General features: G+C 39.4%; 1 protein-coding gene across 3 annotated transcripts in view; it reads right to left on the minus strand.

Moving 5' to 3' along the window:
* The window catches only part of SLC4A4 (solute carrier family 4 member 4), a 351,925-nt gene that overhangs the window by 25,041 nt on the left and 301,164 nt on the right, over positions 1-25,720 (minus strand). For all 3 annotated transcript variants that reach the window (XM_065878162.1, XM_065878165.1, XM_065878163.1), the window contains 2 exons: positions 12,639-12,752; positions 10,818-10,979 (listed from right to left, as the gene is read on the minus strand). In XM_065878162.1, the coding sequence (XP_065734234.1) occupies positions 10,818-10,979; positions 12,639-12,752 (276 nt within the window). The remainder of the gene's footprint in view (positions 1-10,817; positions 10,980-12,638; positions 12,753-25,720) is intronic.

Consider the following 25,720-nt stretch of genomic DNA (forward strand, 5'->3'; position numbering starts at 1 on the left):
GGACTAGGTCAAACCCTCTCTTATAGACTCTTAAAGGACCATCACTTGTCTTTCGCGGTACCAGACACATTTGCAATGTCACATTTTGCATGATTATTGGGATGATGTCTGTCTCCCTCAGGGACCAGAAGCTCCATGAGGACAGGAACCATGTGCGTTTTTGTTCACCACTGAAGCTCTAGCACATGGCACTGCGCCCACTACTGAGTGGACACTAGACAAATGTTCATTGGATAAATGAATGCATGTTAATTCATCGTTCAATGGCACTCTGCTAGATCCTAAAAGTATAGCTAATGACACAGTCCTTGCCCTCAAGTTGCTTACAGAGTAGTAGTAGAGCTGGACAAATCAATAGGCATTCTCAGTACCACAGTGTTAAAGGTCTACAGCAGGGGTGAGCACCCAGGAGGGGCACTCAACTCAGCCCTAAGTCAAGGATAGTTTGCATAGGAGGTGGTATCTAAGCTGAGTCCTAAAACGTAAGCCATAACCAGCTAGGAGACAAGATATGGAGATGCAGGGGAAAATAACAGGCAAATGAGCTACCATTTTGAGAAAAGTAAAATAGAGTTGGTGCTTAGGAGGAGATGGGAAAGGTGGAAAATAAGGCTAAAGAAGTTAAGAACTTTGATGTTTTGTTGAAGGCTTTGGAATTCTTTCTATCATAGAGCGACAGGAAGCTACTGAAGGGTTTTAAGCAGGCAAGTGATGTGATCAGATTTGTGTTTAGAGGGAGGGCTCTGTTGGATTGTAAAAGACGTGTTGGAAGAGGTCAGGACTGAAGGCAGAGACGACAACACTGCCATAATCCAGGCTTGAGATGATGCAGTTCAAACTAAAGGAACAGTAGTGGGGAAACACAAAGGACAGATGGGAGAGATTTTAAGGGGACTGAGTCCAAAGAGGGAAAAGCAATGAATTTATTTTGCCTAATTTCAATGCTTAAGGCTTACAATGTCTAGTATGGTGTCCTACACATAGTAAACACTGGAGATACGTTTGTTGAACAAAATGATAAAAGCTATGCTCAAAAATTCATGGTGCCCCAACTATTGCCATAAAGACCCCAGAACGCAAATGGTTATGTTAGAGAAGTTGTTCCTGCAAAACAAACCTGTATGTATGAACATGAGCCACTTCTAAGGTATCTCTTTTAGCTACAAGTGTCTGAATAACTAGATTGAATGGAATGAAAATAATATTAAAATATCTGGCACTTCTTAATGGAAGTAATACTGTACGAAATATAGAAAACAGCATTTTTTCGAAAATGCCATGTGACATCTTTGCTTCTCACCCCTCCTCCCTACTGCCTCTTGCCTTCTTCAGATTCTGATCATCTCTCTCCTGGATTACACAGCAGCCGCCTAACCACTCCCTCCACCCTCCTCCTCTCTTGTACCTCTCCCATCCGTCCTTACTGCTGCCAGAGGGAGGGTCTAAAGTACAGCTGTGATGCCACCCATCCAGGCTGGCATGCTGAGGAAGCAGGGGAGGCCAGTGGGAGATGAGTAGCCCAAGCAGGATGGAGCAGGTCCCACGAGCCTGGCTTCCCACGCCGAGTCTCCTGCATCTGAGTCTGTGATGGGGGCCCTCACAGATTCCTGAAACGATACCGTTCCCTAAACGTGTCCTGCACATTATGTGCCACTCTTCAAACTGGCACTGTTTCTGCAACTTGACATCTGTTTAAATCCATCCTGTCCCTTCAAGGTCCAGCTCAAACTCCGAGGCCTCCTTCACATCCACTCAGCAACCCTCAGCTCTCGATGCCGCTCTGGCCTCAGAAGCCCCTGCTTTATTCTTGTCCCTGACAACCCACTCTCCTCATTGCTTTCCCTGCCCCAAATCCTTCAGTGGCTTCTTGTTTCACTTAGAATAAAACCTAAGCAGTGTAAAATTATCCTTAAGGTTCTACATCGGTGTTTCTCCCCAGAACTATTTTGCGCACCAGGGGACACGTGGCAATGTCTGGAGACATTTTTGCTTGTAACAACTTGGCGGGAAAGGGTGCGACTAGCATCTAGTAAGTAGAGGTCAGAGATGCTGCTAAATACCCTACAATACACAGGACGGTCATGACCAACAAAGACTTATGCAAAACGACAATAACGCTGAAGTTGAGTGATCTGGTGATCTGGTCCCACTCCCACTGACCTTATCTTTTTTTTTTTTTGCGGTACGCGGGCCTCTCACTGTTGTGGCCTTTCCCATTGCGGAGCACAGGCTCCGAACGTGCAGGCTCAGCAGCCATGGCTCACGGGCCCAGCCGCTCCGCGGCATGTGGGGTCTTCCCGGACCGGGGCACGAACCTGCGTCCCCTGCATCGGCAGGCGGACTCTCAACCACTGTGCCACCAGGGAAGCCCTGACCTTATCTTGAATCCCTGATTCCCCAAGGTTCCAGTTACACTGACCTGTTATCTGTTCCTCAATACACCAAGCTTCCCACCCAGGTCCTTTGTACCTGCTCCTATCTTTGCTTGGAAAACTATTTTTTAAATAAACATTCATTGAACACCTGTGCTAGGCCTTGTGTTAGATAAAACAATAAGAAAGGATACCTGCCCTTAAGAGGTTTACAGGTTATTAGTTGAAGTCAGGTGTGGAAGCAAATAATTTATTGTATGTGAAAGATACAAGGCACAAAGAAGGCAAGGTCATTTTCAACCTAGGGGTGGATATGAGTGGTGAATAGGGGAAATCCACTAAACTCCTTCAGGGCAGAGACCATAACTTAGAACAATTTTTATCTTCAACATCTAACACAAGTGTTCCATACAGAGCAAGGATTTAGTGAGCGCTCAAGAGGTTAAGTATGTCCTTTAAAGTTTATAAAAGTCCTTGTCTTCATGGATATAAACCCAAAAATGTCCTACTTTCTGAAACTGGAGATTATTTTAAGTACAAGGATAGGAAGTGAAACTTTACCTCCTTTTGATATTGTATATGATTTGTTAATACAGAACAAAGGTCATTCAGGAATAAGTCCACAGAAATCAAAATCTATGAGAGACAAAGATTAGCCTCACAGTTTACATCTGATAAATAGATGATAACAAAGGAGTCAGGAGCAGTACACACACACGCACAGACACAGAATAAACATTTGTGCTAGGAGCCCCCATGATTCAGAGAACAAGCTGGTTTATGGGGACACCTAGAACCATGACACAGTTTCTCCCACCAAGGGAGGGGACACAGATTTGCACACAAATTATAATGTATTTTAAACAGAGATTCAAAGAGGTTTGAGAAAGACACCCAAGAGTACAGAGTGTTTAGCTACGTCTAGTGTGAACCCACAAAATCTTCCCGCAGTGATGCCATCTAAACAGGGCTTTGACTAATACAAGCACTCACTATGAGAACTGGAGATGGGCAGGCAGGTTCTTCGGTTATCACCCACCTCATACAGTGCAACAGCTCTGAGAACCATGTGGCCACAGCTAACAAAATTCTTCAAGATGTATTTACTAAGTCTACCTTATGGAAATCATTGTGATGGGCCACACGAGAGCTGGAAAGAGGCCTAAAACATGGTCCTTGCCTTGAAAACGTTTGGCTCAGAAAAGAAAATAAGGTAATTACACAAAAATACTACTGTGCAAGACATTATGTGACCAATGCCACAGAGTAATACAGTAAGTAAGAGCAAAAACAACAGCAATAGAAATAAACATTATAAGTGAAGGTTACGCTGACAAGTTTTTATATTTGGAGGATCTTAAAGGATGGGGATGATTCTCATAGGTGGTAATCATTGAGGAGTGGAGAGGAGAGTTGGAATAACCAGCAGAAGAAACTGCGAGGTGAAGAAAAAACAACAATTCATTTGACCAGGGCATTGTATATAGTATGTGGAAAGAATCATCTTAAATTTTGGGTGAGATCGTATCGCAAAGAGACTTAAATTCCAAGCTAGGGCAAATGGACATTCTTCAAGGGGAGAAGGTGTAGAGGGCCAAGGTATAAAAGTTTAAGAACTACAGGACTGACATATCAAAAAAAAAAAATGCTTTAAAAAATATTCCAGCTTTTGGAATGAAGCAAGGGAGACTGGTTATTATTGATAACTCATGGTTAAACCATTACAACAGTCTAGACATGAGATAAAAGGACTGAATCTAAGGTATCATAGCAGAAATGGAAAGGAAAAATTAAAACAGGGCATGTTTTGTTTTGTTTTGCGGTACGCGGGGCTCTCACTGTTGTGGCCTCTCCCGTTGCGGAGCACAGGCTCCGGACGCGCAGGCTCAGGACGCGCAGGCTCAGTGGCCATGGCTCACGGGCCCAGCTGCTCTGCGGCATGTGGGATCTTCCCGGACCGGGGCACGAACCCGTGTCCCCTGCATCGGCAGGAGGACTCTCAACCACTGTGCCACCAGGGAAGCCCCAGGGCACATTTTGGAGTTATCCAAGAAAACACACGCAAATTAAGTGTTTTACCATAGAGTTTAACAGAGAAAATCTATTGCTACAACGACCTAATATCTATTTCTGGATACCGATTTCAAGCAATTTTTCCCTCCTGCGCCCTATTTTTAACACTTAAAATCACTTCCCTTGTGAGAAGTATCCCTTGCTTTGAAGCCTGAAGCTCACACTCTCTTCCTGCCTCTGCAATGACTCAGGGAAAGACCTTGGAGAAGTCATGACCTTGCTGAACCTGGTTTGCTTTTGAGTGCTCTGCAGGGATAAAGTGGGACACAACTAACCAAAATGATGGCCAAAAAAAGCCAAGTGCCTTGGCGTTCCTCATCAGTACAGAGCTGCTCAGCAGAGTGGGAAGGTGGATCCCATCCTAAACAGAGCAATCAGCCAGCCAGGGCCATCTGACACAGAGCCAAAGCCAATGCCACCCAAAAACATGTGTGCTTTTAGTATCACAATGCCTCCACCTCTCTCACTGTGTCAGGTTTCTCTTTTGAATCAATTTCATAGCAGTCAGGGCCCTTAATAATTTTAGATAGAATCTCCAGTTTTCACATTCCACAGCCTCTTTCCCTAATGAAAAACAAAATTATTTGAACAAAACGATATCCAGTGTGAAAAGCCTTTGATTCATGATGATATCCCCACTGGTATCTTTAGATTTGTGTCAAAACACTGGCATTTATTCTATAACTACTGATATTCAAAGGAATGATTTCTAATAAGCAATTCCAAAAGTGATGAAAACATTTTTTATTTCCTCAACTCCTATTTTAAGAGGTAAATCCTAATATGCCTTGATTTTCTAATGTTTTCTATAGGGAGTAGAATAAAATTTCAATATTTTATCAACCCCAAATTTGCTAAATTCAAAATTCTGAATTTTATTAGCAAGAAAACTTAATGAGCAAAAAGAATAGGCATTTGCCTTCAAGGACACATAGCAAATCTGACTAACTATATATCAAAAGTAAGAATATGTTTCCAAATTTTTTCAGAATAAAATATATTAGTCAACATCTATTTCCAGCCTTTCAAAAGCAAATCAACATTGAATTCCTCCCAGTAAAGAACATCTAAAAATGCTCAACAAAATACAGAAAATATCTTACAGAAATCATGGTTTATCTGCCAGAAAGTAAGAGAAATAACCAGAAACGAAAAATAATGGCAACAGGAAAGAGTAAATCTACAATGTCAGTAAACCCTTGAGGCCTGGGCCTGCCCAGCAAGACTATGCCAATCTTTGGCGGGGTAAGGCACGGGGTAGAATGACCATCTGAACTCTAGGGACAGGACACCAATCCTAGGGATATGGGGGTAAGGGCATAGATGCGAGACATCCCCTGAAATAAAACTAGGATACTCTAAACACAGCATACCCATTTGGTAGACTAGGGGGAAAAAACACCCTACAGAGAGAGACAGTGGGGATACATGCCTCTCTTGGCCTTGCCACTAGATGTAATGCCATTAAAAAAAAAAAGATTCTCCAAAGATATTTCTAACCATAAACCTACAACTGAGTTTGGGGCTGGACTTCACATTACCTCTGCAGTCTGAAAAACCTTAAGCTAAAAGTGTAGTGTGAATTAGTCCTAGCCTCCTATGAATTAGTCTTGCCACCACACTCTCAAACGCTGCATAGATATAGACATAAAATATTGAAACTATATTTCATCAAGCTTCTAGGGAAGCAGTCAAGACTACTGCAAATTCTTCAGTACAGATGTGGCAGATTTTACTTTCCCAAAATGGCTGGGAAAATATCTCCTGTCCCACATATTTTCCTACAATGTAAAATTGCCACTCCTCCGTCAAACAGTGGAGTCCTTCCTTATCTCCTTGAATGGAGGATGGTCCGATGACTATTTTGACCAGCTGACTCTGGCAAAGTAATGAAGTAAAACTGTGCCAGTTGCAGGTGTAACCACGATATGGCCTAATTTTTCACTTCTTAATTCTTGGAAGTCAGCTGCCATGTAGTAAGTGCAAATAACCCACTGCCATGCTGTGAGAAGCCTACACCACACGGAAAGACCCTGGAGGATGAGATGCCATGTGGTGAGAGGGGGAGAGGGGAGAGGAAGAGGGAGGGAGGGGGAGGGGGAGAGGGAGAGGGAGAGGGAGAGAGAGAGAGAGAGAGAGAAAGAGAGAGAGAGAGAGAGAGAGAGAGAGAGAGAGAGAGGCAGGCAGACACACCAAGGAATATCAAGGTATGTGAGACATGTGAATCAGTCCGGTCAACCCTTAGATGACATCAGCCCTGGCCACTATCTAACTGCAACTGCAGGAGAGACCTCAAGCAAGAAGTATCCATCTGAACCCTGTCAACCCAAAGAAACATGAGAAATAATAATAAATTGTTGTTTTAAGTTGTTAAGTTTTCAGGAGGCTTGTTATACAGCAAAAGATAAACAGAAAAACAACCTGGTTATCTTCAACAAATAAATTACAAGGGGAAACAAACAGATAGATGGAGGGGAGAATCTATGGACTGATAGTTTATGAAAGACTTAGGGGATTCCCTGGTGGCACAGTGGTTAAGAATCCGCCTGCCAGTGCAGGGGACTCAGGTTCAATCCCTGGGCTGGGAAGATCCCACGTACCACAGAGCAAATAAGCCCGTGTGCCACAACTACTGAGCCTGCACCCTAGAGCCCACGAGCCACAACTACTGAAGCCCACGTGCCTAGAGCCCGTGCTCCGCAACAAAAGAAGCCACTGCAATGAGAAGCCTGTGCGCCGCAATGAAGAGTAGCCCCAGCTCGCCACAACTAGAGAAAGCCCGTGCGCAGCAACAAAGACCCAATGCAGCCAAAGATAAATAAATAATAAATAAAAGTTTATGAAAGACTTAAGATAATGTTTGAACTTTATTTGGATCCTGATTTAAACAAATACATTATGTTTTTAAAGTTTAATATATATATGACACATTTGCAAATTTAAATATTGACTGGATTTTTGATGATATTAAGGAATTTTGTTAACTTTTAGACTGATAATGGTATTGTGGTCATGCCTTTCAAAAGAGATCTCAAAAGAGATCTTATCTTTAGAAATACATAGTCCAAAATTTATGGATAATATGGAATGCTGTCTACACTTACTTCAAAGTATTATAGGAAGGGGATAAGATCATGGAAATTTAAATGATACAAGATTGGACAGGAGTTGTTAATTGTTAGAGTTGGGTGATAAATACTGAGTTACACTATTCTGTCTTCTTTTGTGTATGTTTACAACTTTTCCATAATAAAAGATTTTTTCATGGGAATAAATTTTTAAAAAAGTGTTCCCAGGTTGGTTGGACTCTCCTATATCTCCCAGAAGCAAATAAAATCTCTGGAAGGCTCTGAAGCATTTCATAGGAAGATTATTAGCTCACATTTTTTATTTTTTAAAAAGAAAAGCACTAAATACATGACGAAGAAAGACACTACGGGTAAGAGCTGAGAAAACAAAGTTCAGAATCAAACCCACAAAGACAGCAAATATATATATATAAAATAAAGAGTATATGGAAGAATAATAAAGAAGGGGATTATCAAAATTGAACAAGAAGATTTGGAAGAGAACAAAACAGAACTTCTAAATATAAAAAAATTTATAATTCTTGAAAGGAAAAATTCAATGGAGTGGTTTGGTAGTAGAATACAACCAACAGAAGAATTAGTAGAAAGATCTGAAGAAATTATCCAAAATATAGCACAGATACTGAAGATAGTAAATGTGAAAACAAAACAGTTTAGTAGAATTGGGGCACAAGATGGGGATGTACAATAAAATTCTACCTGTAATTCCAGAAGGATGTGTTAGAGATTGAAAGAGTCAAAGAATTACAAAATTCCATAACTGATAAAAGACAGGAAGATTCAGGAAGCCCAGTAATCCAATAATAATAAAAAGAAATCTGTGATTATGTAAGTTATAATAAAACTCCAAAATAAAGACAAAAAGAAAATGCTACAGCACCCAAAAGAAAAGAATGATCACTTACAAAGCAATGAGAATTATACTGACAGTTCACTTTTATGGAAGTCAAAAATAATTGAAAATAGATTCTAAATGCTGGAAAAAAAATAGCTTTCAACCTAAATTATACATCCAGAGAAACCACCTTTCAAGAATGAGGGTGAGAGAAACATTTTCAGGCAAACATAAATGAGAGAGTTTACCTCCCAAAGACGTTCAAAGGAGAAAATTTCAAAAGTCTGGTAAACTAGTACTGTTTAAGGGAAATAATTCAGTCTAATGAAAAATATTCTGAAAAGGAAGGTCTGAAGTGCAAAAAAAAAAAAAACTTCTTTGTAATTCTAAAAATCTTGACCATGTCTAATTAATTGGATTTTAAAATTCAGGTAGCAATAAACTCTGGGTATTAACAGAATATGATATGGGAAGGAATATCAAACTTAAAGCATTCCTTAGCTCTTAGCATTATTCAGGAGAAGTATAAAAATACTGACTAACTTTGGAACTTAAAAATGCATATTAAAATATGCAACATAATCACTAAAAGATAAAGTATGTAACTTCCACCCTAACAGAAAAAAATGTAGAAAGCAGAAAATATGAAAAACAAACCTGTACCAACCTAAAACAGGACAAAAAAGGAGAATAAAAAAGAAAGAACATAAAGTTATAGAAACAGAAAGCAAAAATAATGTGCTAAAGATGAATCTGAATCTATCACTCATCACCATCAATTTTAATGGATTAAATTTAAAAGTAAAGATTGTAAAACTGGATTGTTTTAAAAGTCCAACCATGGGTTATCTACAGACGCAAGATACAAGGTATATTGAAAATAACAGAATGAATATACATAAGGTACCACAGATTTATTAGTACAAAATAAATTAATCTTTAAGGCAAAAAGCATTACTAGAAACAAAGAGAGTCATATAAAAATTCAATTCACTAAAAAGATAAACTATAAATGTAGATGTACTTAATAACATGGTTTTAAAACAAAGCAAATATTAGCAAAAAACAAAGACATAGTATAGAAAATCAATATAGTAAAAAATTGTTTCTTTGAAAGAAGACCAATAAAATTAACAAACCTCAGGCTAGATTGATCAAGAAAAATAAGAAGGACAAATCAATTATATATATATATATTTTTTGTGGTACGCGGGCCTCTCACTGTTGTGGCCTCTCCCGTTGCAGAGCACAGGCTCCGGACGCGCAGGCTCAGCGGCCATGGCTCACGGGCCTAGCCGCTCCGCGGCATGTGGGATCTTCTCGGACCGGGGCACGAACCCGTGTCGCCTGCATCGGCAGGCGGACTCTCAACCACTGTGCCACCAGGGAAGCCCAATAATATTAAGATTTTAAAGGGAAAAATAACAGATTCAGATTACAAAAATGACAAATGATAATGTTATAAACAACACTGCAATAAATTTTAAAATAGAAGAAAAAAGGGAAAATCTAAAAAGTATAAGTTACTAAAATTGAAAAATAGAAATTCTGAATGTCTCATAGCCATTAAAACATTTTGATCACCAGTTTTACAGTTCCATACAGAAACCACCTGGCCCAGGTATTTTAACAACTTGTCTGATCATTCAAAGAAAAGATAATTGACATATTATACACAATAAAGAGACTATTATATTCTATTTCAGAGAATGGGATGGGAGTGGAATAGAAGGAGAAATACTCTCCAGCTCATCTTATAAGGATAGTATATTTCTGATACCAAAACCAGACAGGGACAGTATAAGAAAGGAAAAATGCAGGCCAATGTCACTCTTAAACAGAGATGCAAAAATCCTATATATACACACACATATATATATACATATATACACATAAATATGTACATATACATATATAAGCAATATATATTATATTACATATTATAATATATATATTAACAAACCAAGTTCAATTGTGTGTAAGAAAGAAACTATATATCTGCCAGGTTTCAAGGTTGGTTCAACAGTACAAAATCTATTAATATGACTCACCAAGTCAACAGGTTAAAGAAGAAAACTCAAACTTTTATCTCAATAGTTTATCTCAATAGTTTCAGAGAAAGCATTTGTCTTTGTCTTCACTAAGGACAGTTACCGTATTAAAATCAGATGAAGGATAACAGTGGCTGAGCAGTAAACAGTTTATATTGCCCTCTCAGATGGTGAAGAAAATATGATTTGAAACAACTTTTTCAGGTTTAAATGAGGTCTTCCAAAAGTATTATATTGAGAAGATGTGTCCACACAGGATGATCTATGACTCTGCGAAGTCTTTAAAGAACATGAGCTGTAATTCCCATAAAACTATCTTGATTTTGAAGCATTTAATATTTTCAAGCACCAAAAAAGAAAGTAGAAGGCAGTGATAACCATTATTATGAAGATTTACCTTGAGTTTATGTTCTTTCCTGTTTACAATCACAGCTGTGATTTGCTGGTCCATGAAAATGAGAATGGTGACCAACAAAGCAGGTATAGCAGCTGCAAGGTACACCCACCAGGGGTTTCCTCCAAATGGTGGAACAAACCAACCTCGGTTTACACTTGTTGGCTTTAAGTAGAGAGAAAACATTTTTTAAAACAATATTAATACATACTACTTGGTGAAAAATCAGTGGGGGAGACACACTTTTATATATGGAGAGCCAACATATTAAAAAACAGAGATAGTTTTACTGATAGCTTGTACAAAGATTATTCAGCAAGAACTTCCTAAAGGAGGTTATTTTTAAGGCAATGTTTTAAATGAAGGAAACTGAGAATATAGAGTGATGGAAAAGAAGTAAATGCCAATTTTCACATTTAGGATGCTCCAAGATAAGAATCAGGATGGAAGAAAGTGATTTAAGTTTAAGGGGTAGCCATAAGAAAAACCCAAATGTAATATTCAGTAAGGAGGTAGGCAAGAAATTACAAAACAACCATGAATTTTGTTCATGGGTTTTAGCAATTATACAGAAGTTGTTTTTACTACTGCCAAATTGCAATCGTTTCATGATATAATACATATAAAGCTACAAATATTTTATGTTATAATTAAGCTTATTTAAATACCCTGATCTTTCTTATTTTCATATTTTCCTATTCTTTTCCTAATTTTAAACAATATAAATAAACTAAAACAGAATCCTAACTATGAATTATTTTCTCCACAATTAGTATGAAGAAAGCTTCACTTTTCCTCTGAAGATATTTCTGTCTCACTTTGCTCATAACTCCATCACTGAATCTGTTCACATTTTACTACCTTTACCAGGTTGTGAGCTTATAAGGAAAGGAACTTTGTCTTGCTCTTCAATGCATTTCAAATTCCCAGTATAGGGCTTGACTCAAAGCAAGCATTCAATAAATATTGACTTAACTAATGACTGAATAAATGAGTACTTACCTTTGCTAATAAATATATCATGGCAGAGAAAATGCAAAAAACATTTTGTTTGCTATAACACAGACATCCCTTCCTCATCAGGTAGTCATTAAGCTAAAACTGCAGTTCGTTTAATTTTTCTTAGCAAATATATGGTTCTCAGTGATGGAGAGAGAGGTTAGGAGTGTTCTAGAAAATAAGTGAAAGACTTGTGGTGAAAAATTAGATAGGGATATTTAAGAATGAATGAAATGTAAATATTACCCATTAGGCTTGTACATACCCACAGGTTTATAAAATGAATAATTCCTATATCTTTGTAATAATTAAAATGCACATTATATATACACATGTGTGTATATGGCAGGTAGTTTGGTGGCAGGAAAAGAGCACTGAATTAGTAATGTAACCTTAGGTATTTTACTTAATTTTTATAAGCTTCAATCTCAACTTCATAAAATCAGGATGATGGTAGTTACATTGCAACCTAGAATTATTATATGGGTCAAGGTTATAAGTTGATAACCTTGAAATATACAGTTGAAAATACTCTGGATATTTTTAAATACTCTAAAAATATAAAGCAGAGTTTATAATGTTACCATAAGGTATTTCCAATAAAAATCAATATAATGTGAACCTTGCATTTAGTCCTGGTCAGGCATTTAATTTTAGTGAAAAATAGACAAAATGTATATATGCACCTAGCAACTGATCATTTATAAAATAAAGAAACGGACAATTGTACAAAACTAACTCAAAGAGAAATACAACAAACTAGAATAGGGGAAAGGAAAGAAAACCGAAGAATTCCAGGAATGACCAAAAGACAAGTTCACCTACCTTGAACTCACTTGGCACAATCAGTTTTGGAGTATCCACACCTACCAGGGCATCTATTACACAAAAGATGAGAATGGACAAGATAATGGCGAAGTCACTGATCAGTTTCCTTGCCTGAGAAAATAAAAAAGAAACCAGGGACCATTAGGCACTGGATATATATATCTGCCTCTGTTTGAAGTGAATGAAGAATTCTATATTTCCTAACAGTTTATACTAACAGCTTTATTAACAAATTAAAGGAGGTGTCGTACTGCAGAGAGATTATTTTTAAAATTGCTTTTGCATCACTTTCTTACCTGGCCAGAAATAATCTAATTGCACAGAACAGGTGAGAGAGAGAGAGAGAGAGAGAGAGAGAGAGAGAGAGAGAGAGAGAGAGAGAGAGAGAGAGAGTGTGTGTGTGTGTGTGTAGGCAGTGGAGGGGAATCAAAGATAATATATCCTTGAAGTACTGTACAAACACTCTTCCTGTATGCAATACAAAGGAGACCGGAATAAGGATGAAATCTCAAGGCATATTATAAAATCTGCACAAAAATTCAGAATTCTGTTTATTACTTGGGAGGTAGCGTTGTGAGTACAGAGCAAGATAAATTCCACGGGTAACCTGAAAACTCCAAGAGCCTCCAAGAACCAAGCAGGGAAAGTGTTACAGTTCCAGTCCAATGAATGGGCTTAAAACCTCAGAGAAAAAAAAGTGATGAAAGACAGAAATCTGATGGTTTCACTAACTTTGCCAAAGAAAATATTTTTCACTCTACGCTAGTGCTTAAAATCTCTTGTATGTGGAGCATCTCTTTCTCCACCACTTCTTAAGTGTGGTCACCTAAACTTCCTAAGTACCTGCCTCTGGTCAGGACAAGGGCTGGGTTTTATGGGAGTGCATTAAACCCAAACCTTTCCCATGGAGTGGGTGCAGAATGGCCATTTCTGTGTCAGTACTGGAACATGGGACCATTTAGTTGGTTGGCGGTTCCTCTGCAGTGTCTAGCGGCACTGACAATGGCCTACGAGCATTACTATAGCACAGACAGCTGAGTTTCTCTGTAAGGTATGTACACATGGTTGTGCATAATTTGATCATTCAACAAAAATTTACTTAGCATATTCAGCCCTCTGTATTCACGGCTTCTGCTTCCGTGAAAACGGAGGGCCAACTGTAAGTACCTAATACTTTGCTTGGCACTAGGGATACCACAGTAAACAAAACAGACACAATCCATGTCTTCATGAAGTTCACAGTCAAGTCATACATGAGGAAGGCTGCTCCTAAACGAAATCAGGATTTATTCAGCAGTGATACCGTAATCTCAGAGTAAGCAGTCAGCTTTCTGGTGCTGCTGGGTGAAGAGAGATCAGTGATGGGCTGAGTGGCTGCACAATTCTCAGGATAGAGGGTCTTTGGAAAGAGTAGTAGGACTACTGCAATCAGGTGTTCAATAGAAACTGAAGTGGAGAATGGAATTACTTGGAGATGTGGGTGTGAAGGACATGGTAAAGGACATGGTAGTGCTCAATTTTTTTTTTTTTTTTTTTTGCGGTACGCGGGTCTCTCCCGTTGCGGAGCACAGGCTCCGGACGTGCAGGCTCAGAGGCCATGGCTCACAGGCCCAGCCGCTCTGTGGCATGTGGGATCCTCCCGGACCGGGGCACGAAGCCGTGTCCCCTGCATCGGCAGGCGGACTCTCAACCACTGCGCCACCAGGGAAGCCCGGTAGTGCTCAATTCTTGACTGTGACCAGGTATCAGGAGCCTTGGGTACTAGCAGCAGGATCAAAGATGGCCATTTGGCCAGAAGTTCCTTTCCCTCTTGGAGGACTGGTTTAGCTTTCTGGAGAAGTACACATAGAGGAGCAGAGAGCCAGCTATGGGACTTTTAGGGGCAATTTAACACCAAGCACAAATAGATGGCAGGGATCAATTTGGGGAAAACATATAGTACAGCAGTTAGAAGCACACAGTTTCTATAGTCAGATTACCTGGGTTGGAACTCCAGTACCATTATTTCCTACTTGTAAATACTTATCCTTTCTTAGCTTTAATTACTCCAACTGCAAAATGTAGCCAAGATAATCTCTACAACTTCATTGGTCTGTCATAAGAATTACATAGGATAAGCCATGAAAGTGCTTTTTAGCATAGCACCTGCAGCATCACAAACTCTCCTAATATACATTAACTCAGGTTATTTCAAGTTCCACAAAGCCTCTTTGGCTGCAGAAACCACTGGAATAACTAAATAATCTACTGTCAGGAGGTCTCTGAAAGAAATCTTGAATTCCAAGAAACAAGAAATAAAAACCCAGTAATAATATGAAACTGCCACTCAGAGCTCATTTTGGTTGGAAGTATCTGGAATCCCTGCAGAAAAAGGATGCTTCCCAGGGGCTCAATACGGGAGGAAACACCCATTTTCTTAAGTTTTGTGCAAGTAAATTTTCACACGGGCAGCTCAGGATGGTCTGGCAAGAGATGGTCATTGTTGAAACAGGCTCAGGAGTATATTAAGATGTTACAGCAGCCTCTCTGGTCCGGTAGGTCATGAATCACTGCAAGACCAGAGGTCACTGCCAAGGCAAAAAAGAAGTTCTCTCTTCTTTATCACCCTCCCAATCCTTACTCAGCAGATCCAACTTGTTGACAGCTCAGATATCCTACAAGTTATTCTTTCTAAAGAGGGTAATGGTTATTAAAAAGGCACTGCTCCTCCTTTTTTCCCCCCATAAACAGGAGAAGGGAAGTAGAGGGTAGCAAATGAATCCAATTGGCCATTTCTTGGTAGAAATGCCCCTAGGGCCCGCACCTCTGGCCCTTCTAGGGGACAGATCTGCCTGACAGGAATCACTACCAGGCACCGGGGAAATGCTGCTTCTTTACTTAGGAGAGGAGTCATTCTCAGCCTTCCATAAACCAAGCACTGAAGCCCTAAACCTGCTCTTTCAGTAGTTTTCTTCATTTTAATTAACGGCACATTATTTTTTTCCTATCGCTTAGGCCCAAAACTTTGGACTATCCATGCAACTCTTCTCTTTCTCTCACATCCTACATCCAACAGGTCAGCAAATTACGTTCAAAACATATCTGGGATCCTGTCTCTTCTCATCACCTCCACTGCTATTCCCACCCTTATCTAAACCACCACTTTATCTCATATGGTTCCTGCTTCCTGTCTCTATACTCACCAACTTGAGGACACTGCCAAGGTATCACCCAGAATAATCATGTTAAAATTTAGGTCGGATAATGTAGAAGGCAGAGTAATTCCCCTCTAAAGATGCCTAATTCCTGGAACCTGTGAATATGTAATGTTACACGGCTAGGGAGAATCAGAGTTGCCGACAGAATTAAGGCTACTAATCAGACGACCTCGCGATTAGGGAAACCATCCAGGACTATTCCAGTAGGTCCAGTGTAATCACAAGAATCCCTGTAAGTGAAAGGGGAGGCAGGAGAATCTGTGTCAGAGTGATGCAGCGTGAGAAAGACTTGACTGGTCACTGCTGGCTTTGAAGATGGAGGAAAAGGGCCAAGAACCAAGGAATGTGGGCAGCCTCTAGAAGCTGGAAAAGGCAAGGAAAGATAGTCTCCCTCAGAGGCTTCAGAAAGAACACAGCCCTGCCAACACCTTGATTTTAGCTCGCTGAGATATATTTCAGACTTCTGACCTCCAGATCTCAAGACAGTAAATGTGTTGTTTTAAGCCATCGTGTTTGTGGTAATTTGATACAGCAGCCACGGGAAACTACAGATAGTTTGGGCTTCCCTGGTGGCGCAGTGGTTAAGAACCTGCCTGCCAATGCAGGGGACACGGGTTCAAGCCCTGGTCCGGGAAGATCCCACATGCCGCGGAGCAACTAAGCCCGTGCACCACAACTATTGAGCCTGCGAGCCACAACTACTGAAGCTCACATGCCTACAGTCCGTGCTCTGCAACAAGAAAAGCCACTGCAATCACAATGAGAAGCCCACACACAGAGACGAAGAGTAGCCCCCGCTTGCTACAACTAGAGAAAGCCCGCACGCAGCAATGAAGACCCAATGCAGCCAAAAATAAATAAATTAAATAAATTGAAAAAATAAAATAAAATAAACAGTTTAAGTTTAATGATTAGTTTCACAAATTTATATATAATATATTTATATTATATATAAATTTGGTAGAACCCCTTGGCAATGGCATTCTTGTCAAGTGTGGCACAATTATTATACTATAGGTATAACAGTAGCTAAAAAGTCAAATGCTAATAATTCAGGATTACATTTCTTAAAATTATGGGAAAAGAAAGATACTCTTAATAATATTGCTTAACCTTATTAAAAATCACAGCTAGGGTGATATGTTCTGTACAGTTATACTCACTTCTATTTCCCCTTCCTTCCCCTTAAATTGTACAATACAGTTCAGGTACATCAGAAATCACTCCTGAAGAGTGTTTATTGTAAGACATTCATTTCTAAGATAGTGGATCTGGTTTGAACTTCATAGTCAAGGAAATTGATTTTTCCCAGGCCACTTTTGTATTCAACTCTAAATCCTCTAATTAGCGAAGGCAGGTAGGGGTGCTATTTTAGCAGGCTCTTCAGGTCTTACCCTGTACTAAAATTAAACTTTAATTTGAACTGCCTGAAAAATGTCAAGCATTGAGTATACAAGCTTACTAGATACACTCTAGGACCCAGGTACAGTAGCGTGGCATCGGACTTTAAGGAAGTAAGAATCACTCTATTTGGGTCCTTCTTACCTTTCCAAACACATTTAGCAAAAGAAACATGTATGAACTTCCTTTCAGTTTTTAGTTTATTTTATCTTCCCTTTTCATCAAACTCGATCTCTTGCAAAAACTCCACAACAGTACCCTTTTATGTGTCAATATATAAATAAATCAAATTAGAAACCCATAGTCCCTACTTCCCTACTAGCTATTACTGGTAATGATTAGAAGTGCCAAAGTTTTCATGAGAAAACTGTTCCCACAAGATTTCATGCCCAATCCTGTGGATTCAGAGGCCTCAACTTTAGCTTGGACAAACGTCATAACTAATGGGTCCATCCAATCAAATGCTAAGTCTCTCTAGGCTCACACTTCAATATCCTAAGAATATAAACTATCACAATCTAAATGAAACACAAGTTAACTAATATATATCAAAGACTAACTATAAAAAAGTTTGCTGGTTTTTTTTGGAGTGGTACACAGATGTGCTATGACATATAATAATTCCTACCTCCATTCATGAATGGGGAAAAGGAAAGTGTGTTTCAACTAAGATTCTTATATACCAGAATGGTTTTGAGCTCTCTTATTTTTTTTACCATTTTTTAATTATAAAATTGGAGAGGAGAAAAATATTTCTGTCCTCTGCAGAGTTACAAAATATCTCAATCTAATAAAAAGCAACCAGCTTAAATATTTAAACTATCAAAGCAAAGAAGAAATTAAGTGGATGGGAAGGGAAATTCAAATAACTATCTAATAAATCTATTATACACATACTCTTCATGAAGGATGGTACCGTATTAGTTATTAAGAGAGTCATAATCGTTGAGACACCAACAGTGAGAAGCTAGTTAATTTACAGGGGAAAAAAATGAATTGGGTTCCTCTGAAGCCCCAGAGGATATTTGGTTTTCACTTTGCAAGGACTGCAGCTGTTCCTAAATTAACTGGGGGGAAAGGCTGTGAGCCTGCAGAGCAGTTCTCAATGGATGGAGCTGTTATAAAGAGACAGCTACAGCAGCAGGCACTCTGGGGGTTCTCAATAAATATTAATTCAGGATGTCAATTCCTCGCATGATCACCGTGCTTGGAAAAAGCTAAACAACAGTGTAAAAACGCATTTATTCTAGATGAAAAAAAAATGTGTCAGACAAATATATGTCTTTGGCAGTCATGAAAAGGCACAAAATACTACGAAAGTTTAAAAATTTGATCCCCTTCCCCCCATAGCCAATGCTATACAGCACTATAAAAGAAATAAGCATTAATATCAGTACAGCAATCATAATACACCGTATTTTGAATCAATAATACCCACTATAATTAGAATTCAATAAAAGGAAAGTCTGATTTAGACTCCAGGATTTTAATGCCATAAGCTTGAAAGTCAGAGAAATTCAGGGAACAAAGAAGGGAATTGGATTGGGCAATTTATCTAGGCGGGGCTTAAGAGCCAGTGAAAGTCTACTAGAAAAAAAAAATTGTTTTTCCAAGCAGGGAACAGAGGGGAGTAGGCCTAATCAAGTGGTTCAGCAGGGAAGGTAAGGAGACTTTAGCAGCCATGGGCCTCTTCCTCTATTCTGCCTCAGACTGAGCAGTAGAACAAAAGACCCAAATGCGTGAGTGCCAGAAGCAAATGAGTAAATCACCTGGGAAATACTATGTCCCAATCCGGTCACTATATTCTAAGTAGAAACTGAAAATCTGGAGCTGACTCAGAGAAGGATGGCCAGTGGAATAGGAGTCCAGAAATCACATCTCATACAAAATGATAGGAGGCCTAAAGAAGCTGTAGGGAGAAACTGCCTTCAAATACGTGAAATCTGTCATAGAAAAGAAAGACTAAACTTGTTCTGTGTAGCTTCAAGGGCAACGGCAGACCCCGAGGACGAGGCTGTGGAAAGGCAGGTTTGTGTTTTCTATCAGGAATGCCTTCGGAGATGTGAAGTTCCTGTTCCGGGAAGCGTTCGAGCAGCGCACAGATGAGTGCTTGTCAGAAATGAAGAGGCAACGATGGACTAGATGGTATTCAAAGTCCTAATACTAAAATTCAATGATTAAGACCCAAGTGTCAAAATTTCTTGATCCTCTAATAAGGTCTTCTTGGATATAACCCCCCAAAACCATTACAATAAAGGGCTTTAAAAGGAAGGTGGTTTTATAATTTACATTAAGGTACAAAATTTTAAATTTAAAAAGAACTGGTAAGTCATAAGTCAGTCTAGAAATGGAGCAGGAGATCATTTTGTGTTAATGGATAGATTTCAATGCTGGTGACTTTTGTATGGTGCTTCTGACCAACAAGGTACCACGGTCAAAATGACTTCTGTCCACAGACTACCTCTATGCTGACATTAAAACCTCTCACATCACACAGCAAAAGGGACTCTGCAAACAAACAAAACTCTCAAAAACACTTTGGCCAAACAATGCTCCCAACCTTTTTTTTCTTTGGGCTCAATTCAGGTTGACTGTATTTTTTGTTATACATCCACAAAAACTTAAGTATTTGTAATCTTTGTTGAATGTTGAACAGATTGGATTGTGTTCAGAACCTATTACCCTCTGTCATTCTTAAGAAAAAAAATATGAAAGTGAGTTTTGAATTAAAAACAAATTTGACTTTAAAAATTATTTTCCTTGGTACAAAATAACACAAGAATTTGAAAATCTGATTCCCTTTCACTGACAAGCAAAGTCATTTTCCAAATGAGCTTCAATGGCAGGATGTGGTCTGATGTTTCTGCAAGAACCAGCCAAATGTCACCTAGTATTATTAACACTAGGATGGGACAAAGAATACAGGCCCACTATTTCTTCCTCATATTTGGATACATTATTTGTTTCAATTTGATAGTTTTTACCATTCACCAAAAAAATTTCTGAGAGAAAAAGAAAACAGAGTAGGGATGCTACCTGATTCTTGTAAAGAGTTGTTTATAAACTAAACTAAACACATCCAACATTAATAGAATTGTCACAGGCCAAAAGGCCAACTAAGAATCCTGGTTCCAAAAATACAGCTAACTGTAGAATCCTAAACTGTGTTTTATATGGATAAAAACTAACGTGTCACCTAACTAAAATGCTCATTGTGTTTTCACTGAAATTCCTGAAGCCCTACACTTTTTTCTCACCCATAAAGCCAGCTCCTCAAAGACCACCATCAATTTACTTAGGTCACATGAAGTCACCAAAGTGTGATCCTACAGTAGACAGTAAGCATGAACAGGGCAGAAGGATCAAAATGAATCATCCCATTTAAAAACTCAAAAAATCTAACTTATTCAACAAATACATATTAAGTTTCTACTATATTCCAGGCCCATGAATTACTTGTTTTTGTAGCCTTACCATCCAGTGTTGTATCAAGCACACATCAGACTCAAAATAATTTTTTTCAATATTGAATGAATATACTAATTAACTATAGAATTTAGAATACTGTTATTTTTTTAAGAAGGATATCAAAGAACATTCTGCTCAAATGTCATCTAAATAAACCACAGAAGTTGCCAAAGTTATTAACAGTACCTGGCACTTTCTGATCTTCTCTATTTAAATGACAATAACAACCAGGAGGATATTAAAGAATCTTACCATTACATCAATTCATGGGCGTGTTAGAACTCTTACTTTTTCCAAAGGGAGGAAAAAGAGGAAATTAAGTAGATCCTTAAGAAAAACATTTTCATGCCAATTACATACATCAACCAGCCACACTGCATCTGACTATATTAAAGTATCAATAATTCTGCCTAATTCAGAGGCTCTGTGGCTTTATGAGTTATACTAATCACAATCCTGCTCCATCTTCAAGCTGACTGCTTTCATTTTGCCACTACATATTGCAGTGATGGCATCTCTGCTCCGTGAGCACCACCACTTGTCGGTAGGGGACTCTGGAAGAACATTTCCTGGTAATACCCCAGGCCATCTGCCACAGAAGACCACAGATTATGCTGTGATGCTCCTTCAGGAAGTCTGGATGCCAAAACACTGGCAAAAGACTTGAGGCCGATGTAACAGAAGAGTAAATGTATGGGATAACAGACTAATGCACCCCTCTAAAAGGGGTGGGGAGCACAAAGGGGGCAGTCAGTGGGGTACTGTACTCCAACCTGTTCCACTGAGCATTAGGGCTCTCTGGAAGTGCCTGACAGACAAATCAAATTCCTGATGGACAGGCTAGCAAATGCAAACTGTTTCATCTTAAGTGTTCACACTTATGGACTGCCAGTGGCTTCATGAGGGAGGGGAAGAGTGGATAACCAACCCTGGTCTAGGCAAAGGCAATGAGAGACTGAACTAGGGGAGCATAAGTGTACATATAAAGGAGAGCGATTATAGCAGGATAATCGAGGGTGCTGACGAGTTTAACTTGATAAAGAAAAACTTGGAAAGGTAAATACGATGGATATCATCTTCTATCATACCAGATCCATTTCTACTCTTTTCCACCAGGCTCTCTGCCTTGGGAGGCTGACCTGTGTGGTCTACAATAGGCTCATGTGCTCTCCAGATTCCAGAAGCCTTCAGCCTGGGCAGGCCATGGGGGGAAGAGAGAGGTCAGAGCATTGATTCCCAAAGCTATATCCCTTTGAGGTTGCCTCAGACTGGCTAAACCCCTCAATCCAAAGTCATGGGGCCTTTCAGGAAAGCTCTCTCTACCATTTTGTCTTCCCCAGGTTCCAGCAACCACTCCTTTTCCACATTCTTTGAGTGAGGGATAGTAACAGTCCCACTGCTACCAGACACTACACTCTCCCTTGCTGTTTCCCTAAACCTGATCTCACCTTTGCAAATGATGCTTTCATTAAACCCCTCAGACTATCCTAATTTGAGTGTATAATTTGCTTCCTGCTGGGACTCTGACTGATACACCAAGTATGATTTTAAGATTTTGATCTTGGGTGGCTGTGAAGAGAGGTGATATTATTAGCTGAGGTAAGGAGTACCAGAAGATAAGGACGTTCCACTGTGGAAAGACAGCCCCACGTTTTGAATTTGCTACACGGCGACTGTGGATCATCCACAGAGAGAGGCTGGCAGCAGCTGCAAAAGCAGACCTGGCATAAAGATGGAGAAGATAATGAGCTTTTGGGAACCTGTAAGTCCTGATCATTGCTATAAGCACAAGTTGAATACAGAGAACTTATTTTAGGAGATGGAATCAGAAAACTCTCTTTAAAAGTATAGAATACTAGAGTTTAAAGGATGTTAACTGTCATCTATTAATTTCTTTAAGTCTCTCCCTTTACGCGTGTGCACTAAAGTCCACATTTAGCTATCAAAGGGTGCACTGTTAGTTAATGGCAGTGCTGGCACTAGCATCTACTGCTTCTGGGTTCCTACATCTGTGCTCTTTCCATAAATTGCAGCATTTATCTCTACTTGACTGGTTTCCACTAGTCAACAAATATTGAGTACTAGCCTGCATCCAACCTGGTGCTAATTGATGTGAGGAGTAAAATAAAAGTATAACAGTTTCCCAGAAGTTTACAGTCTTCATCGACTAACAACTCATGCAACAGTTTGGAAATGAGAGTGCAAGATAGCAATGACTGTGTAAGTTAAAGGAGAATCGGACATTTTGTACGGCAAGGACACTGCCATCCAGTATTAGCATTTTGCAATTTTAGAGGTTTCACGTAAACTTTTGGTGTGAGCGAGGAAGCAGTAACAGTTAGGCTTGATTACTGTCACAGTAGTCAAGGACTATCTAACTTACCATGTTTAAGCATATGTTTTCATTGTAGAATATAGTATACAAGTATAAGAATCTATAAACCTATGTGCTCCTACCTATAGAGACCATCCTTTTAAATGACAGTTTAAATGAAAACATGTTTTGGCAAATGAGAGGAAAAAAATGCTCTTATTATTCATGTATGTATGTTATGAATTTACGTATGTATTATTATTTAGCTATAAACGTGAAGTAAGTAGGGGAGATGACAGAGTGAAAGCCTACACACTGAAACATCACTCCTTAGAAATCACATATATTTTCTCCTGCCTGTTTATTTTATAATTTGGTGTAAACAATTGTAAACAATGCGAGAACCTTCTCAATAGGAATTGTAATTAGAATGCTATCATTATTCTATTTTCACATATTCAACATTTTTCAACATTTCTCAATTGCATTTATCAATGTCTAGAAATTACCTGCTTGGGCTCTTTATAAGGGGTAATTTCTTTTAGTCTAAAGAGCTATTATCAATTTGGGAATTACTGCTGGAAAAAAAAGGTGATGTCTATTAAAATTCATCACTATTGGGCTTCCCTGGTGGCACAGTGGTTGAGAGTCCGCCTGCCGATGCAGGGGACACAGTTTCGTGCCCCGGTCCGGGAAGATCCCACATGCCGCGGAGCAGCTGGGCCTGTGAGCCATGGCTGCTGAGCCTGCGCGTCCGGAGCCTGTGCTCCGCAACGGGAGAGGCCACAGCAGTGAGAGGCCCGCGTACCGGGGGGGGGGAAAAAATTCATCACTATTCATCTTAAGGTTGAAATTATTTTGCCAACTATGATTTACAAGTGCTTCACAAATTTTCTACCTTTCTACCTACTACTATGCCTAAATAATATCAGACTTTGGCAAATGAAAGATATAAAAAGGGTGATAATTCCCAAAGTGTGAGCCCCCCCAAAAAAAAACAATGCCCCATGAATTAATAATTAAGAAGGAAAAACCTCAATAGAGAAGAAGAAATCACCCTCAAAGACCTCTACCCAGGAATCTGTTCTACACGTAATATACCACTGAAGAGATGGATCAAGTAAGCACATTTCCCAGTGCGTGGACTGGTGTCACAAGCTCAAATGTCTTCAGGGATAGGCACTTAATCTGAATGTGTGAAGCAGCCAAGTCTTAGACAACAGAGAGTCGTGAGGACAGTAACTACCTGCAAAGGACAGGTTCCAGCTAAGCCTCCAAGTGTGTATGTGTGTGCATGTGTGTGTTTACAAACTGTGAAGTAAACAAAGAATGTCTGGGGGCTGAATTCTGCCTGTGGACCACCAGTTTGTGATGTCCATTTAAGGCAGACAAAGTTGAACGCTTCTTCCTACATTTCACTTTGAGGAAATGTTTCATTCTTTGGGCCAGCTAGCTCGGGACATTTCATTACAGCTGTGGTCTGAATGTTGCGACCCTCCAAAATCCATATGTTGAAATTCTAACCCACAAGAAGATGATATTAGGAGGTGAGGCCTTAGGAAGAACATGAGGATGGAGCCTTCAGGAATGGCATTAGCGTTCCTATAAAGGACACTCTGCAGAGCTCCCCAGCCCTTCTACCTCCTGAGGGCACAGTGAAAAGGTGCTGGCTAGGAACCAGCAAGAGGGCTCTCACCCAACCATGCTGGCACTGATCTTGGACCTCCTGGCCTCCAGAGCTGTGAGAAACAAATTTCCGTTGTTTATAAGCCCCCCAGTCTGGTATTCTGTTATAGCCATCCAAACAGATTGAGACAATCATCAAACCTTCCCTTTATTTTCCATTTTAAAAGAAATATCAGAGAGTCAAAAAATTTCCTAGCTGAAAGTGAACGTATTAATTGTCAGTTTCATTTCCCAGGAATTAAGAAAAGGAACTTTATCGACTGCATCTCATGTCTTCCAAAGTTCTCCTGCTCCTTCTACAAGAACACAGGAGGAGAGATTCATGAGATTTCAGCTGTGGAGAGCAGCTCATTGATAAAAATGAGGTATAATCAACAATACTAAGAAGTATTGACACCCTAAACAGTGAGAACTGAACTGTAAAGCAAAGGATTAGTTTTGTTCTGCAGGTAAAAACACAAAATGCCATTAACTAAATGTTGGTCTTATCTTGTAGTCTCTCAAGGAACCACATTTTTGACTTTGAGCTCACCTAAGCATATTAATGGGAGACGGGGTGTCTGCACAACTCAGCTCAATTATCTGTGTTTCCACAGTAGGGCGTTTGTCACTATGGGAAGGAAAGCTTGGCTCAGATGACACTCATATCTTACACCCGTACTAGTGTAACACGGCTCAAGTTTACTCCTACGGTCCATGATTCAACTACTCAGTTACTCTCATGTGCAGCTGATGAACAGAGTTCTATGTCAAACTTCCTGATTAATATGAAAAGAGTTTTGGCTTAGGTACTTAAACACACTACGGATTTAGAAGGTCTTTTCTTAACTTGTGCGTTTTTGTATAGAATACACCCCACTTTTTTCTTTCAGTACGTTTGGAATTACAACAGTCAGAATTTAGGGTAGAATTATGTGAGCAAAATCCTTGGATGGTTTTTCAAAGCTAGACTACAATTATATTAAGAATATGTAGGCACACAGACACAGACTGGAAAGCAATTTTTTAAACGC

This window comes from Phocoena phocoena, chromosome 5 (assembly GCF_963924675.1).
Source record: "Phocoena phocoena chromosome 5, mPhoPho1.1, whole genome shotgun sequence".
Lineage (NCBI taxonomy): Eukaryota > Metazoa > Chordata > Mammalia > Artiodactyla > Phocoenidae > Phocoena > Phocoena phocoena.